At 36.7% G+C, this 18,977-nt stretch overlaps 1 protein-coding gene across 4 annotated transcripts in view; it reads left to right on the top strand.

Annotated features, from left to right (window-relative positions):
- Positions 1–18,977, top strand: part of USP34 (ubiquitin specific peptidase 34) — a 249,863-nt gene that overhangs the window by 74,556 nt on the left and 156,330 nt on the right. For all 4 annotated transcript variants that reach the window (XM_045054250.1, XM_045054251.1, XM_045054249.1 and 1 more), the window contains 3 exons: positions 6,378–6,445; positions 9,754–9,946; positions 10,924–10,985. In XM_045054250.1, coding sequence (XP_044910185.1) covers positions 6,378–6,445; positions 9,754–9,946; positions 10,924–10,985 — 323 coding nt within the window. The remainder of the gene's footprint in view (positions 1–6,377; positions 6,446–9,753; positions 9,947–10,923; positions 10,986–18,977) is intronic.

Below are 18,977 nucleotides of genomic sequence, written 5' to 3'. Positions count from 1 at the left end.
CCTCTAGCCTGCTGTTTATTCCATCAAATGTATTTTTAATTTAATGTAATTTAATCTTGATCTCTTGATTGGTTCTTTTTTATCTCTGTGTTAAGGATCTCACTGATATCCTCCACTCTTTTCTCAAGTCCAGTGAGTATCTTTATGATCATTACTTTAAATTCTGTATCAGGCATATTTCTTAAGTCTGTCACTTTGGTCTTTCTGTGGTTTGGTCCTGTTATTACATTTGGGAGATATTTCTGTCTCTTCATTTTGTCTCATCTCTTGTATCTGTTTTTCTGTGTTATCAGTGTCAGTTCTTTATCTTGCTCTTCATGATAACAGCCTTATGAAGAAGAGGTCTTGTAGTGCTTTGCAGTGCTGTGCAGTTCAGAGTCCCCTATTCTCCAGGGCCTGGTCCTTTTAGGTGTGTGTCCTATATGTGTTGCATGTGCTCTTCTATTGTGTCTTGGTCTCTTTTTCCTTCAGTACAGTTATCTGCAGATGCTGTCTTTGTGTATTGTGGTGATGTTTGGTCCTCAATAGGGGCTGGGCACATTTTAATAAAGTGTGGGAAATGACATTTGCCCCTGCAGCCACCTCTTGAACTGAGGTTTTGTAAAACAGGCAGCTGATTGGGAGATGTGTTGGCCAGATACATGCACTGGTATGTTGGGGTAGAGGCCTACAGCACTGGGACTAAGGGAATGTGATGGGGAAGGGTGGGTCTAGCAACATGTGGGGTGTGGGGTGGTGGTAGGCAGCTTGGTGCAAGTAAGTTAGGTAATGATTGTTGGCCCTGTTTCAGGTTTCTGCAGCTGCCTGTATGCTGGGTGGTGGGGGGAGGGAAATGGTGCTTGCCAGCTCCTCTGTTCCTGGAGGGGTCTCCTTGTGGTGACTGTCTCTCTGGCCATGCTCCAAGATGAGCAGATCACTCCCACTCCTGTCTGTTTCCAGTGTCTTTCAAATTTCTAGTTTTGTGCTGTATCTGCAGGGCTATTTGTTATGCTGTCTCTTTAAGGGTGGGGACTTTACTTCCTAATGCCATTTGGGCTCTCCTTTAGCTGAGCCCATTGAGTTTTAAAATTCTGGGCATTAAGTTACCCTGGTTTTAAGAACCCCCAAAATTCAGCCTCTCTTCCTTCCAGAGGCAAATGTGTGAAAGTTTTTTGTCCTTCTCTGTGCTGACTCCTTCCCCAGTATGGTTAGCTCGAAGACCATGTCTTTGCCCTTCCTGGTCTCTTCCCTACCTTGTTGTGGAGTTTGTTCTCCCATTTTGGTTGTTTTCTTGGTTATATATGCTGTGTTATCTAGTTGTATCTGTGAGGCTGTATGATCTTAGAGTCCTCCTACTCCATCATCTTCCCAGACTTCTCCAAGGTGTTACATGTCTTTATTAGATTTTTTTGTAGCCATAAATTTTTTTGATACATGTTTAAGGAGAATATTTTTGAAAACTTTATATAGTATTTGTTCCTGGTAATTCAGAAAACATATGCTTATATATAATATGAGTTGTGTATGTACATGTATATATGTATGTATATTACTTGTATTAACTTTCTATGCAGCATTCTTGACAAACCATTTAATTCTAAAAACACTTACTGAAAGTTGTTTTGGATTGTTCTGTTCACATAATCATGTTATCTCAGAGTAATAATATTATTTTTAATTGAACTATAATTGACATACAACGTAACATTAGTTTTTAGGTGTACAGTATAGTGATTTGACAAGTCCATATATTACGCTATGCTCACCACAAGTATAGCTACCATCTGTCGCCGTACAATGCCATATAATATCATTGACTATATTCCCTATGCTGTTCCTTTTATCCTTGTGACTTACTCATTCTGTAAGTGGAAGCCTGTATATACCACTCCTCTTACCCCATTTTGCCCACCCTCCCACACTCTCCCCTCTGGTAACCATCATTTCTCTGTATTTATGGGTCTGTTCCTGGTTTTTGTTAGTTGGTTTACTTTGATATTAGATTTCACATGTAAGTGAAATCATAAGATATTTTTGTTTTTCTGTCTTCTATCATTTAGCATAAAATGTTCTAGGTCCATTCATGTTATTTATGGGAAGATCTCATTATTTTTTGTTGCTGAGTAATATTTCATGGTATGTACATGTATATGTGTGTATAATTAATTCTTTGAGGAACCCCTATACTGTTTTCCATGGTGGCTGCACCAATTTACATTCCCACCAACAATGCATGACGTTTCATCTTTTTCCACATTGTCACAAATGTTATTTCTTATCTTTTTGATTCTAGCTGTTCTGACAAGTATAAAGTGATAACTCATCGTGGTTTTGATTTGCATTTCCCTGACGAGTAGTGATGTTGAGCATCTTTTCGTGTGGCTATTGGCCATCTGTAGGTCTTCTTTGGAGAAATGCCTGTTCGGATCCTTTGCCCATTTAAAAAAAAAATTTTTTTTTAATTTAAATTTTATTTTTGAGAGAGAAAGAGTGAGTGGGGTAGGGGCGGAGAGAGAAGGAGTCACAGAATCCAAAGCAGGCTCCAGGCTCTGAATTGTCAGCATAGAGTCCGACATGGGGCTCGAACTCATGAACCATGAGATCATGACCTGAGCCAAAGTTGGACACTCAACTAACTGAGCCACCCAGGTGCCCCCTTTGCCCATTTTTAATCAGATTATTTTTTGTGTTGTATGAGCTATTTAGATATTTTGGACTTTAACCCTTTATCAGGTATATCATATACAAATGTCTTCTTCCATTCAGTAGGTTGCCCTTTAGTTTTGCGAATTGTTTCCTTCACTTTATAGAAGCTGCTTATTTTCGTATAATGACAGCAGTTTATTTTTCCTATCGTGGTTTTTTTTTTTTTTTTTTTTTTTTTTTTTTTTTCTTTTTTTTTTGCCTGAGGAAACATATCCAGAAAAATGTTGCTGAGAACAATGTTCAGGAGATTACTGCCTATGTTTTCTTTTTCGGAGCTTTATGGTTTCAGGTCTCACATTTAGGTCTTTAACCTATTTTGAATTTATTTTTGTGTATGGTGTAAGAAAGTGGCCCAATTTCATTCTTTTGCATATAGCTGTCAGTTTCCCCATTACCATTTATTGAAGGGACTTTTCCTCATTGTATGTTTTTGCTTCTTTTGCTGTGGATTAATTGACCATATAAGTGTGGGTATTTTTCTGGGTTCTCAATTCTGTTCCATTGATTTATGTGTGTATTTTTGTTCCAGTGTCATACTGTTTTGATTGCTACACTTTGTAATGTATTTTAATATCTGGGATTGTGACGCCTCTAGCTTTGTTATTCTTTTTTAAGGTTTCTTTGCCTATTTGGGGTCTTTTGTGGTTCTATACAAATTTTGGAATTATTTATTGTTCTGTGAAAAATGTAGCTGTTATTTTAGTATAACAGCATCTGTGGATTGCCTGTGAACATTTCAACAATATTCATTCTTCCTACCCGTGAGCATGGAATATCTTTTTATTTGTGTCATTTCAATTTTTTTGTCATTGGTTTTTTTTGTTTTTAATTTCTAAAAAATGTTTCGTGAGAGAGAGAGAGAGAGAGCGTGAACAGCATGCAGAGAGAGAGAAGGAGACACTGAATCCGAAGCAGTCTCCAGGCTCTGAGCTGTCAGCACAGAGCCCACTGTGGGGCTTGAACCCATGAACTGTGAGATCGTGACCTGAGCAAAGTCAGATGCTAAACTGACTGAGCCACTCAGATGCCCCGTCATCAGTGTTTTGTAGTTTTCAGAGTAAAGGTCTTTTAGCTCCTTGGTTAAGTTTATTCCTAGATATTTTATTGTTTTTGGTGCAATTGTAAATCAAATTTTTTGTTTGTTTTTCTTCTATGTTGTTAAGTTTAGTCTTAGTTTTAATTCTTCCGTTTTAGTCTTAGGACTTTCATTTACTTTCTTAACTTTTGTACTATCCAGGACCTTCAGGTCAATTTGAATTAAAGACATTCATGATTGCTCCTAGTTTTAGAAGGAATTTTTATTTTTATTTATTATTATTATTATTATTATTTTTTTTTTAATTTTTTTTTTCAACGTTTATTTATTTTTGGGACAGAGAGAGACAGAGCATGAACGGGGGAGGGGCAGAGAGAGAGGGAGACACAGAATCGGAAACAGGCTCCAGGCTCTGAGCTATCAGCCCAGAGCCCGACACGGGGCTCGAACTCCCGGACCGCGAGATCGTGACCTGGCTGAAGTCGGACACTCAACCGACTGCGCCACCCAGGCGCCCCTATTATTATTATTTTTGAGAACGAGAGCACAAGCAGGGGACAGGCAGAGGAAGAGAGAGAGAGAGAGAGAATCTTTTTTTTTTTTTTTTTTTTTTAATTTTAATTCTCAAGTTAGTTAACATACAGTGTAGTCTTGGCTTCAGGAGTAGAACCCAGTGATTCATCTCTTATATCTGACACTCAGTGCTTCATCTTTCCCCTGTGTTCATCTGTTAGGTTTCTCAAATTCCACATGGGTGAGATCATGATATCTGTCTTTCGTTGACTTATTTTGCTTAGCATAAAACCCTCCAGTTCCATCCACATTGTTGCAAATGGCAAGATTTCATTCTTTTTGCATTGCTGAGTAGTATTCCATTGTATATATACCACATCTTTTTAATTGGGCATTTGGGCTCTTTCCATAATTGCCTATTGTCGATAGCACTTGTGTAAACATTGAGGTGCATATGCCCCTTTGAATCAGCATTTTTGTATCCTTTGGTTAAATTCCTAGTAGTGCAATTGCTGGGTTGTAGGGTAGTTCTATCATTAATTTTTTGAGGAACCTTCACACTGTTTTCCAGAGTGATTGCACCAGTTTGCATTCCCACCAACAGTGCAGTAAGGTTACCCCTTCTCCACTTCCTTGCCAACATCTGTTGTGTCCTGAGTTATTAATTTTAGCCATTCTGACCTGTGTAAGGTGGCAACTCATTTCTGGTTTTGATTTGTATTTCCATGGTGATGAGCGATGTTGAGCATCTTTTCATGTATCTGTTTGCCATCTTGATGTCTTCTTTGGAAAATTATCTATTCATGTCTTCTGCCCATTTCTTCACTGGATTAATTGTTTTTTGGGTGTTGAGTTTGGTTAGTTCTTTATAAATTTTGGATACTGACCCTTTATCCGATAAGTTATTTGTAAACATCTTCTCCCATTCCATCAGTTGCCTTTTAGTTGTGTTGATTGGTTCTTTTGCTGTGCAGAAGCTTTTTATCTTGATGAGGTCCCAGTAGTTCATTTTTGCTTTTATTTCTCTTCGGGAGAGAGAGAATCTTAAGCAGGCTCCGTGCTGAACTTGGAGACTGATACAGGCTTGATCTCACAACTATGAGTTCATGACCTGAGCTGAAATCAAGAGTCAGATGCTTAACTGACTGAGCCCCCCAGGTGCCCCTAGATGGAAAAATTTTAACCTTTTACCATCAGTATAGCATTTAGTATGGAACTGACATAATGGTCTTTGATTAGAGTGGAGTCATATATTCTGTATTTTCAAATTTGTTTTTAATTTGTGTCCCTTGCCTTTGCTAAGGCTTAGTATTATAGCTTGTTGTTAGATAATTTGCTTAGGATTTTTGTTTTTATGCTACTTGAACCATTATTAGAATAAAGTTCTAAGGTAAGCATATTTAGAAATGGTTTGGAATATCATGGAGACAAAAGAAAATAAATTATAATTTATTATATCTTAGATTGGGGTATCTACAGTAATAGCTTAAATGTTATAATCATTATGTGTGACTATAAAATGTATTTCCCATAGATGGATATTGACAAGAAGGAAGGATGGATTTTCTGTTAAAAGCTAAGATAGTTTATTAGAAAGCTAATTTATTTATTAAAATAATTTTTTAACGTTTATTTATTTTTGAGAGACAGAGAGGGACAGAGTGCAAGCAGGGGATGGACAGAGGGAGAGGGAGACACAGAATCTGAAGCAGGCTTCAGGCTCTGAGCTGTTAGCACAGGGCCCGACGCAGGGCTCAAACTAAAAAACTGTGACATCATGACCTGAGCCACCCAGGCACCCCTAGAAAGCTAACTTCGTGCTATTGTATTTAGGTTGCTGTCATACAAAGAGGCATATAGTACCATGTAGTAAGATGAAATTACTTGGGTAGGTAGGTGATTCTCCCTAGAAAAAGGTTATGGTCTTTAGGATGATTTTATGTATATCTGTAACAAATATATATAGGTTACTTACCTGATATGTGTGTAATCCTGTTTCTTAGTTTATTGTTTTCAAAATATATAAAATGTATGTAGTTTTAGCATCAGCAAAATACTAAGTGCTCTTGTTTGTAATTAATTACAGTGACATGTATTTCACATATTCTTTATAGATTAATGTCATATTTATGTTTCTTTATAGATTAGAATATGGCTACATATCCCTGCTGTCATGCAGCACATTATCCCCTTTAGGACCTATGTTATTAGGTAAGTTTATAAAATCTTTTTCCCTTCATTACCAATGTGATATGTTTAAATAGTTTCTAACATAGTGTAGATTTATATTGTTTTAAAGTCCCTTGTATTCACATCCTTTAGAGAAAATTGACAGTTTAGTGTATAATATTTTTAATGCTCATGTAGGCTTATATTTAATGTTTACACTTAAGCAATTTATGTTGGACCTTTTTTTTTCTTTTTTCAAAGATTTAAAAAATTTTAAGTATTATCTACACTCAGCATGGGACTTGAACTCAAAACCCTGAGCGAACCAGGCTCCCCTGGACCTTTTATTTTCTTATACATGAATATATAAGGAGTTTAACAATGGTTACATGGTATTCCACAGTATGCAGTCAACAAAGATACACGAAGTATTATGTTCTAGGCTTTGGGAATATAGCAGAGAAGAAAGGACTTCTCTTTTTGCAGTGTCTGTACCAAGTAAATAAGTAGGTGGTAATAGTTCATCAGAAAGTCATGATAATTACAGAGTAAAGGAGGAGCAAAGGTGGATTGAGAGTTCTAGAGGGTGGGTCACAATTTTAAACAGGGGTTTAAAGAAGGTCTCTTTGAGAAGAGATGACATTTGAGTTTAAGTCCCAGCCTCAGAAGGAACCCTAAGAGGATGGAGAACAAAATGTATTGATTAGAGTTGGAGTGTGAACTTTTGGGAGTTCTAAGATTGTACTTCTTGGTAATATTTATTACTTCTTTCTACTTTTTCTCATTTTATTTGCAAAAATTTGAGTACCTGTTTTCCTTATATTCGAGTTTTTGGAGAAAGTATCAAAAAAAGAATCTGATAGTGATGAATCCTTTGTCAGGTAATGTGATAGAGAGGAAATGTGAGGTCTTTCTGAAAGATGGCATTTGAAGATCATGAATCTGCTAATCAGGTGATATTTGGAAGAACGTATTCCCCGTAGAAGGAACATAGGGAAGTTAGCTTTGAAGTTGGAAAGAATATGACACTCAAGAAAGTAGAAGCAGACTGGTGTGGAACATAGTGTGTAAGGGAGGAGTAGTTATGATAAGAGGTTGGATAAGCAAGGGCAGATTGTACAGGACCTTAAAGCTATTAAGAGTTTGGATTTAATTTTAGCAATGGGAATCTATTGCTAAATCTAGGGTTTTAAGCAGGTGAGTCGTGATTATTTTTAGAAGATCACTTTGGCTTTTAAGTGGATCATAAATTATAAGTTGTTGGGGTAGAAGCTAGGAGACCAATTGAAAGGTTAATGCAGTAGTCTTGGAAATAAATGATGTTTATAAGGATTGTTTATGGTGATTTTGAAAATTGAATGGATGTAAGTGAAAATAAAATGGACAGGATTGGTGATTCTGGAATTTAAAGGGGTAAGCATCCTGGAGGACACATAAACCTCCCTCCCTCAATTTCTCTTTTGTGCTGTGGGCATCATTCACTGAGATGTGAAGAACTGAGAGAACTTCAAGACTTAATTTCGAGATGCCTGTGGGACATTTAAGTGGCACTGGTGAACTGAGAGCATATATGTATAATTAAGAACAGTATTGTTGGAGAACAAACAGAGGGTTACAGGAGGGGTTGTGGGAGGAGGGATGGGCTAAATGGGTAAGGGGCATTAAGGAATCTACTCCTGAAATCATTGTTACACTATATGCTAACTAACTTGGATATAAATTAAAAACACCAACAATAGTATTGTTAATTGAGTTATCAGCATAAAGACCTCAGTTATTCAATACCTCCTGGGAGTGAATGAGGTATCTGGGGGAGAGAATCTAGAAAAGAATAGAAGTGTGTTGAGGTACCTGGTTGTTCCATTCGGTTAAGCATCTAAGTCTTGGTTTCAGCTCAGGTCATGATCTCACAATTTGTGGGATCAAACCCCAAGTTGGGCTCCTTGCTGACAGTGCAGAGCCTGCTTGGGATTCTCTCTCTCTTTGTCTCTCTACCCATTCCCCCACCCCCCCATTCTCTCTCTCTCTCTCTCCCTCCTTCTCAAAATAAATAAACAAACTTTAAAAAAAGTGTGTGAGGATGGGGCCTTTGTATCAGTTTGCTTTTGCTGTGTAAGAAAACAACACCCAAATCTTAATGGCTTAAAATAACAACCATTTATTATTTCTCACAGTTCTCAGGCTGAGTAGTTCTTTTGATCTGGGTTGACTTGGCTGGAACTGCATGCTTTAAGAATATCACCTCACTTATGTTTTCTCTGGTTGCCCGCTGATTGTTGCTGGAAGTGGAGGGGAGTTCATATTCATCTTGCAGTTGGGGCATCGGCTGTGTGTCTTTAATCCAGCAGGCTAACCTGGGTTCCGTTTTTTTGGTGATGGAAAAGTTAGAGGTCAAGCACAGACTTTCCAAGCTTCTGTTTATGCCACATCTCTTAATGTTCCATTTATCAAAGCAACTTGCATTGCAAAGCTCGGATTCAAGAGAGAATGTAGACGAAATAGGGAGAATCTAGAGAAAGAAGGTGATACCTCTTTTATTTTTTTAATGTTTATTTAGAGAGAGTGTGAGGGAGGGAGTAGCAGAGAGAGGGAGAGAAAGGGAGAATCCCAAGGAGACTCTGTGTTGTCAGCACAGAGCCTGACATGGGGCTCGATTCCACAAACAGATCATGACCTGAGCTGAAACCAAGAGTCGGACGCTTAACTGACTGAGCCCCCCAGGTCCCCCCAAATAGATGATACCTCTTGATAGGAAGGGTGGCAACATTGCATTGCAAAGGCCTCTGTGTAAAGTGATGGGAATAGTTGGGGCCATTTTGCAATCCATTACAAACCCCGAGGAGCACTAATGTTGAAGGTTGGATAGGGAAGGAAGAACCAGCAAATAGAATAGGTAGGACCTGAGGAAAACCAGTGGTTTGTGATATCTGGAAGCCAAATAAGAATAATGTTTAAAATGTACTTACTTTGAAGAATTTTGGCTGTGTGGGGAGTAAATACACGATTTTATATGAAAGTAGGTGAAATTTACTAAAATAGGACCTGTATACATGATAGATATGAGAGATTAATAAAGCTTTATCAGAGGTGCAGAATCCGATGTTAAATATCTTGGCTCTTGGCAGTTTCTGATTCAAGTTGGACTCTGCAAAGAACATGCTACTTCAGGTCACAGTCTTTGAAGCAGCACTTAGAAATAATTTAAATTGGGAATGTTAATCTCAGGATGCCAGGTTCTACTTTATTAAACATTTTAGAGGTATGGAACAAAGGAATATTACTGAATTTTTGAAGGGTCTTTAGGAATATTTTACAGGTTTTTATGTATGTTTTATTTTGAATCACTTAAGGTATTTATGCAAGCTCTCTGATCAGGAGTTAAGACAGAGTGCGGCTCGCAACATGGCTGACTTAATGTGGAGCACAGTGAAAGAACCATTGGATACAACATTATGCTTTGATAAAGAAAGTTTAGATCTTGCATTTAAGTACTTTATGTCACCAACTCTGACTATGAGGTTGGCTGGACTAAGTCAGATAACGGTAAGCTATATTTGTTCATTTTGGGTCATTTTTTATTTGCCTTCTGCACTTCACCATCATCATCATTATCCCTACTATTTGTGGGGCACTTATATGAGGCGTTGTGCTTGTTATTTTACATAGATTACTTTGTATGGTCTATATAAATAATTTTAGTATTTTCCCTATTTTAAATATGATGAAACTGAAGCTTAGAATTACAAGAATTTATACTTTAGGTCATCTTTCTTTCTTTCTTTCCTTTCTTTTTTTTCTTTCATTTTCCACGCAAAAGCCAGAGATAATTAGGCCATAGACCATATTTGATTAACAGAGATTTTGTTTGAATTGGACGGTAGCAAATAATGTTGTAAATAGAGAGAAATATATATTATTGTCTTGGGGATGAGATGGGGAGGAAGACCTAATACCATGAGTCTGTATTCTTGCATAATAACAATTTGCTAGAGCTCAGTAGTTAGCTGAATCCTTTAGAGTGACTATGCTTTTTCAGATTTACCAAGGTTTCCATGAGCTTTACTCCTTTGTATTTCCTGCCTGTTTTATTCTGAAGTAACCACATTTACCCATGTATTAGGCTTTGTAAATGTAGAAAATACTTATTGACATTTTTTCTAAATTAAATCTTAAATGTATTTATTGAGGGAGCCTTCCTGACATTTTATGTCTGTAGTGACATATTACTTGCTGCCTAGCATTAGATTTTTTAAATTTTTCCCCTATTTAGTTTTGTTCTCTCATTTTCTCTCATGTACTTAGTGGAATAAAGCACGAGTATTACTTGTAGAATGAAATTTTTTACTATTTTAATATGATAAAGGAAATAACCAGATTAATTAGTGTGTGTGAGAATCTTATGTTTTATAATTTTGATTTGGTTATTGACTGATTTATATATAACCATGTTTCTTGGCAGTTGGTAACATACTAGAAAAATTTTGTAAAAAAAACTTTAAATTTCTTTTCTTTAATTATAGAATCAACTTCATACCTTCAATGATGTATGCAATAATGAATCCTTGGTATCAGACACAGAAACGTAAGTAGGAACGTCAGTTTATATATAAGTATATTAACTTATTGTGCAGCTGCTTATATGGTATATATAATTGTGACTTTATTAGTTTGGAAGTGTTTGGTAGGAATTCTTTGCCTTGTGATGACTTGATTAATAAGTTTTCGGAACAATATATTGAAACAATTCTCTTTTTTAAAAGGATATACCAACACATAGTTTTAGTGGCACAAAATGCAAAGGTGTACTATTTATAAAGGAAAATTCCGTAATAAAGAATATGGGGGGGCACCTGGGTGGCTCAGTCGGTTAAGCATCTGACTCTTGATTTTGGCTCAGGTCATGTTCTTACAGTTGTGACATTGAGCCCCACATTGGGCTCTGTGCTGACAGTGTGGACCTTGCTTGGGATTCTTTCTCTCCTTCTCTCTCTCCCTCTCCCTCTCCCCTGCTCATGGTTGGTCTCTCTCTCAAAATAAATAAATAAACATTAAAAAAAATAGAATATGGTACTGATAGTTTTCAGAAAGCACACTTGATGCAGATAAAGAAAAGACCTCATTCAACACATTTTATGAGGAAAAACCAAGTTAATGATGCTCATGTGTGAAAAGAAGTAGTTGTTATAGCTTAGTGCTTTTCAGTATCTTAGAAATATTTATTTATTCCAATATCCCATGTAGGTGTTTGTCCAGTATACAAATCCATTTTAAAATCTCAATTGAGTGGTAATATCTTTTGCTTGAAAATACCTGTATAGTTTTTTGTTTGTTTTTGTTTTTTTAATGTTTGTTTATTTTTGAGAGAAGGAGAGAGAGAGAGAAGGGCAGAGAGGGAAACAGAATCTGAAGCAGGCTTCAGGCTCTGAGCTGTCAACACAGAGCCCAGTGCAGGGCTTGAATTTAGGAACTATGAGATCGTGACCTGAGCTGAAGTCGGACCAACTGAGCCTGCCAGGTATCCCGACCTGTATAGTTTTAAGGTGTTAGAAAAGTCATAATTATATGAATGACTTACATTTTTGCTTTACTAAGTAAGTAACTTTTATGCATTGATTTTAGTTCTGCCCTATGGAATTAACCTCAGTTGAACCGAACCCTTCGTGAATTTGAAAACCAGAGATGATGTCTGTTGACTCTTTTTCTTCTCCAGGCTAAAGAGTTCTTATTCTTCCAACATGATAGGGTGTTTAGATTTATTATCAGACCACTCTCCCATCTCTGGCAACATTCTTTGTCAGTGATTTCCTTAAAATAATGTTGCCCAGAATAGGTCATAGCTGTATAAATTCTGGGTCATACTAGGAGTACTGTTTCCCACTGTCAGGATATTACATAGATTATATCCAGTAGTAAAACTACACCTTTGGATTTTAACCCCTTAGTTTGCCCTTCTTCCACCTCTCTACTCCATAAGACAGACTAGGAGAATGTTAAATTTGCTGAGGCAGTAATCACCCCCACTCTGCAAAAAAAAAAAAAAAAAAAAAAAATCCTAAAATCATCAGTGCAGTAACTTCACATGTCCATACAAGCTAGATCCTTATGTTGCTAAAACAGTGCATAGAGAATAAGGAGTTCCATTAAAAAAAGTATAAGGAATATGTGTCCTAAAGGCATGATTAAGAAAAGAGGGAGGAGAGTCAAAATTTTGAGTAATAGTAGGTAGAAATAGTTAAACTTGGGAAGAGAAGGGTTCTTACAGTGTGGGAAAATTGGAACAAATAGAGAAAAGGTGATAAATACTGTTGCAGCCTATGAATTGTGTCTCTCTTTTTTTAGCAGATTTATTAAGGTATAGATACTGTACCTATCATAAAATTCACCTGTATTTACACTGAATTTTAGGAGATTGGCAGGGCTGTGTGAAAATCATCACAGTCCCAATTTTAGAACATTTCTATCATTTTAGAAAAACCCCTTTTACCAATTTGTTATCAATTCCTAGTCTTATTCTTAGCCTCACTAATATACTTTTGTCTTTTTTTAATTTTAATTTTTTTTTAAGTTTATTTATTTTGAGAGAGATACTCAGAAAGCACGATGGTTTAAAGGGAGAGAGAGAATTCCAAGCATACTCTGCACTGTCAGTGCCAAGCCAGATGCGGTCTCGAACTCATGAACTGTGAGAACATGATCTGAGTGTAAATCAAGAGGACCAAATTAAAAAAAAAAAGCAACACCAAGAGATCATTATAGTACCAAATGAGATCCATGTCTGTTTTTCCATAGGGAGTAGGGTTGAGGAAAGAATACTACTGGTCTATGGTGGCATTTTTCCATGAGGGAAAAAAATCTCCCTTGCGTGGCCCATATTGAAGTGGGAGCTTCCAAACAAATTTTAGTTCTGTGAAGTATCTGAGTTCTTCATATGGATTGTAGAACATCTTGTATACCTAGATCATATAAGATTTGTGTTTAATCAAGCCTGCTGTCTTCCATCAAAGTCAGATGGCAAGTCACATTATTGTACTGAGTCATGCTTCTAAAGAGAATCCACTTTAGGATATACTTGATACTAATGATACGTTCTTACCAATTAAAGTGGTGGGTGACAGTAATTTAAAAAAGGATTCAAGGGTTCAGTCTTAGCTAGTTTAGTCTGGCTTTATAGATTGTAACTGCTATAGAGAGTAACAAGAATTGGCTGTATTGTTTGTTTTCTTCTCCCTTTATTTCTGTTGCTTTTTATTTCATGTATTTTGGGAGTTGTGGTTTTTTTTGTGTTTGTTTTTAGTCCCATATATGTTTATAATTGTTATGTTCCTAATAATTTCATTCTTTTATCATTATAAAAAGACCCATATATAAAGCTATTTTTGGCTTAGAGGTCCTGGGTGGCTTAGCTGGTTAAGTGTCCAACTTTGGCTCAGGTCATGGTGTCATGATTCATGGGTTCAAGCCCTACTTCAGAGCCTCTGTCTGTCTCCCTCTGCCCCTTCTCGCTTACTCTCTCAAAAATAAATAAACATTAAAAAGCAATCCCCACATTTTTTGGCTTAATGTTTATTTTGTCTGAGTTACTACAGCCACTGCAACTTTGTTTTCATAGTATATCTTTTTCCATGCTTTTAACTTTCAATTTGTTTTTTTGTTTGTTTGTTTTTTTTAAGAGCGAGAGGGAGCGAGAGCACAAGTGAGGGAGGGGGCAGAGGGAGAGAAAGAGAATCTTAAGTAGGCTCCATGCTTAGCACAGAGCTCAACATGGGCCTCCATCACATGACCCTGGGATCATGACTGGGGCCAAAATCTGGAGTTGGACTCTCAACTGATGAGCCACCCAGGTGCTCCTGTTTGTGTTTTTGGATCTAAAGTATTTATCTCAGCATATAGTTGGATTTAACTCTCCCCTCCCCAAATATAATCCCATAATCCCTGTTCCCCGCCCCCTTAAAGTAGTCTCTGTGCCCATTGTGGGGCTTGAACTCTCGACCCTGAGATCATGTTTTATGATCAGTTGCATGTTCTACCCACTGAGCCAGCCAGGTGCTCTAATCTCTGCCTTTTGATTGTAGTATTTAATCCATTTACTCTTAATATCATTGTGTAGTTGGATTTACTCCTATTTTGCTGTTGGTTTTATGTATGCCTTCTATTTTGATTTTGTTTCTCCTTTATTGCCTTTATTCTTGTATACCATTTTAATCCATTGATTTTTTTTAATACTTCAAAAATTACTTTTTAAGTGGCTGCATTATGGGTTATAGTAGGCATATTAGTTACTGTTTCCTTCCAATTAGTAATAATGGAATTTTAGTAAAATATGGAAACATTGTTCCAGTATAGGTCTGTTCCTTTGTTTCTGGTAAATTAGCTGTTAATCTTACTGTGGTTCCTTTGTACACATGTTTCATTTTCTTTTGCTGATTTCAAGATTTTGCTCTTTATCTTTGGTTTTTAACAATTTGATTATGATGAGTCTAGCTGTGGATCTCCTTGTGTGTATCTTAGTTGGAGTTTGTTGTGATTCCTGGATGTGTAGATAAACATTTTTCATTAAAGTAGGATATTTTGGCCATTATTTCTTCAGCTTTTTTTTTTTTTTTCCTCCTCCTTCTGTGAGTCTGGTTATATGTAGGTTTCCAGAGCCCTGAAAAGTTGTTACTGATAATGTTGTTCAGTTTCATACTTGGCTCAGTTATAGCTACAATTCTGAATAATTAGAAAAGTCCCTGGGTATCCTTAGACTTAAATGGCTTTTTAAATTTAATTCTGTGGATAAACAAGAAAAAATTATTTCACCTTTTCAGTTTTTCTATGTATAATTCATGTGGATGGAACATGTTGGGAGCTCATATGGCAAGTCCTATTTTGAAACCTATTTTCTTCTACTCAGAATATATCTGTAACTACTTTTTTATTCTTTTATATAATTTTTAAATGTTTATTTATTTGAGAGAGCACGATCAGGGAACGGACAGAGAGAGAGGGAGAGAGAAAAATCCCAAGATTCTGTGCTGACAGCGCAGAGCCCAATGTGGGGCTCGATCTCACAAACTGTGAGATGGTGACCTGAACCAAAACTAAGAGTCAGACACTTAACTGACTGAGTCACCCAGGTACACCTACTTTTTTCTTCTTACTTTCTATTTTTTATTTAAAAAATTTTTAAAAATGTTTATTTATTTTTTGAGAGACAGAGATAGAGCATGAGCCAGGGGAGAAGCAGAGAAAGAGGGAGTCACAGAATCTGAAGCAGGCTCCAGGCTCTGAGCTGTCAGCACAGAGCATAACACGGGGCTCAAACTCACGGACCGCAAGATCATGACCTGAGCCAAAGTCGGATGCTTAACCAACTAAGCCAAGGCGCCTCTTTTCTTTTTCTTTTTTGATTTTTTTTTAAACATATATTTATTTTTGAGAGACACAGACATAGCGTGACTAGAGGAGGAGCAGAGAGAGAGGGAGACATAGAATCTGAAGCAGGCTCCAGGCTCCGAGCTGTCAGCACAGAGCCTGATGTGGGGCTCAAACTCATAAACCGTGAGATCATGACATGAGCCAAAGTTGGATGCTTAATCAGCTGAGCCACCCAGGCGTCCTTTCTTTTTCTTTTTAAATGTTGTTTTAAATTTTATTTTGAGAGAATGTGAGTGTGGGAGAGGCAGAGAGAGAGAGGGAGACAGAAGATCTGAAGTGGGCTCTGCACTGACAACAGCGAGCCTGATGTGCGTCTTGAACTCATCAATCGCGAAACCGTAACCTGAGCCAAAGTCAGACACTCAACCAACTGAACCACCCAGGCACCCCACTACTTTTTTCATTAAATGTTCTGTAATAGTCATTTAAAAAGGTTTTTGAAGAAATAGGCAATCTGAAGAAGCCTGTATCAAAGAAATTGAATGAAAAATTACTGACTTTCCAAAACAAAGCACCAGGCCCAGATGTCGTCACTGGTGAATTCTTCCAAATATTAAAAGGAGAAATTTAAGGGGTGTGCCTGAGTTGCTCAGTTCGTTAAGTGTCAGACTTCAGCTCAGGTCATGATTTTGTGGTCTGTGAGTTCAAGCCCCATGTTGGGCTCTGTGCTAACAGTTCAGAGCCTAGAGCCTGCTTCGGATTCTTTGTCTCCCTCTCCTTCAGCCTCTACCCGACTCATGTTCTGTCTGTCTCTCTTTCTCTCAAAAATAAACATTAAAAAAATTAAAAAAAAAGATAAGAAATTTAAGGAAGAAATTACCCTAGGGGCGACTTGGTAGCTCAGTTGGTTAAGCATCTGAATCTTGTTTTCCGCTCAGGTCATGATCTCATGGTTGTGAGTTTGAGCTCCTCATTGGGCTCTGTGCTAGGTGTGGAGCCTGCTTGAGATTGTCTCTCTTCCTCTCCTTTTGCCCCTCTTCAGTTTATATGCCTGTGTGCATGCACTCTCTCCAAAAAAAAAAAACAAAAAAACACAACACCCTCCCCCAATACCAAAACCAAAGACATGTAAAAACTACAGACCAGTATTTCTCATGAACATAAATGTAGAAATCTTCATAAAATATTAGCAAATCAAGTCCATCAATGTACAAAAAGAATTACATGCTGCAACCAAGTGAGTTATACTCCAGGTATGCAAATCTGGTTCATTTCATGTAATCTGTCACATCACCAGGCTAAAAGAAAAATCACATGATCATATGTATATATAAAGAAAAAGTATTTGACAAAATTGAATACTTAAGATAAAACTCTCAGTAAACTAGGAGTAGAGAACTTCCTCAGCTTGGTAAAGAACATTTACAAAAAAGCTACAGGTAACTTTGTATTAATAGTGAGAAACACAAAGCTTTCCACTGAAATCAGGAAAAAGGAAAGTCTGTTCTCTTACCACTGTCTTTCAACACTCTACTCAAAAGGCCTACCTAGTGTAGTAAGGCAAGGAAAGAGAATAAAATGTATATAGATTGGGAAGGAAGAAATCAGTCTTTGATTGGTGATGACATGGTCTTCTATATAGAAAATCTGGAAGAATTGACACTTGTGGAACCTAGTGAGTGAGCAAAGGTACAGCAAGGTTGCAGGATACAAAGGTAATAAAGAAAACTCAGTTGCTTTTCTATATATCAGTACTGAACACATGAAATTTGAAATTTAAAATATTTCATTTACATTAGCACAACATATGAAATACTTAGATATAGATCCTGTTCATATTTTATTAGATTTATGTGTGGAAAATTACAAAACTCCGACAAAAGATACCAAAGAACTAAATAAATGGAGAGATACTCCATGTTTATGAATAGAACATGTAAAATTGTAAAGATAACAGTTCTTCCCAACTTGATCTATAGATTCAGTATAACCCCAGTCAAATCCGAGCAGGTTATTTTGTGGATATCAACAAAATGACTCTAAAGTTTATATAGAGAGACAAAATACCCATAATTGCTAAGACAATATTGAAAAGAACAAAGTTGGCAGACTGATGATACCCACCCTCAAGACTTTAAAATTGCAGTCACGACAGTGTGGTACTGGTGACAAATAGATGAATGGAACAGAATAGAGAGCTCAGAAATAGACCATATAAATATAGTCCATTGACAGAGGAGCAAAGGCAGTACCATGGAGCAAAAATAGTCTTTCCAACAAATGGCACTGAAACAATTGGACAACTATGTACAAAAGAAAGAATCCAGACACAGACCACATACACTACTCAAAAATTAACTTAAAATGTGTCACACACATAAACATAAAATACAAAATTATAAAATTTTGTATTTTATAAAATCTTCTAGAATATAGGAGAAAACCTAGATGACTTTGAGTATGGCAGTGACCTTTTGGATATAACACCGTGATCCACCAAAGAAAGAATTGGCAAGGTGGAGTTTATTAAAATTAAAAACTTGTGCTCTGTGGAAGGTAATGTAAAGAGAATAAGAAGACAGCCACAAGCTGGTAAAAAAATTTGCAAAAGACATGTCTGATAAAGGACTGCTATCCAAAATATTCAGAGAATCTTGAAATTTAACAGTAAGTACCTTGGGCACTCTGACTAAAAAATATACCAAAGATTTTATCATCCTTCAAGCCTAAATCAGAAGATACAGAAATGACAAATATGCACACGAAAAGATGCCCTATATCCTCTTTCATGAGGGAAATGCAAATTAAAGTATCAGTGAGATTCTACTGCACATCTCTTAGAACAGTCAAAATTTAGAATCCTGATAACATCAAATGCTGACAAGGTTTTGGAGCAACAAGAACTCTCATCTGTTGCTGGTAGGAGTACACTCCACTTTGGCAGGCAGTTTGGTAGTTTCTTACAAAATTCAACATACTCTTAACCATTTATCTAGCAGTTGTGTTTTCTGATATTGACCCAGAGGAGTTGAAAACTTAGGTCTACACAAAAACCCGCATAGGTGTTTATATTAGCTTTATTCATAATTGTTGAACTAGAATAAACCAATGGGATATTGCTAAATGAAAAAAATGGTGAGTGAAAGAGGCCAGATTAAAAAAAAAATTACTTAATGTATCTTTTTTTACACATAAAATTCCAGAAATGAAAACTATA

The sequence above is a fragment of the Felis catus genome, chromosome A3 (genome assembly GCF_018350175.1).
Source record: "Felis catus isolate Fca126 chromosome A3, F.catus_Fca126_mat1.0, whole genome shotgun sequence".
Classification (NCBI taxonomy): domain Eukaryota; kingdom Metazoa; phylum Chordata; class Mammalia; order Carnivora; family Felidae; genus Felis; species Felis catus.
The sequence above is the reverse complement of the archived record's forward strand: the minus strand, read 5'-3'. Positions and strand labels throughout refer to the sequence as shown.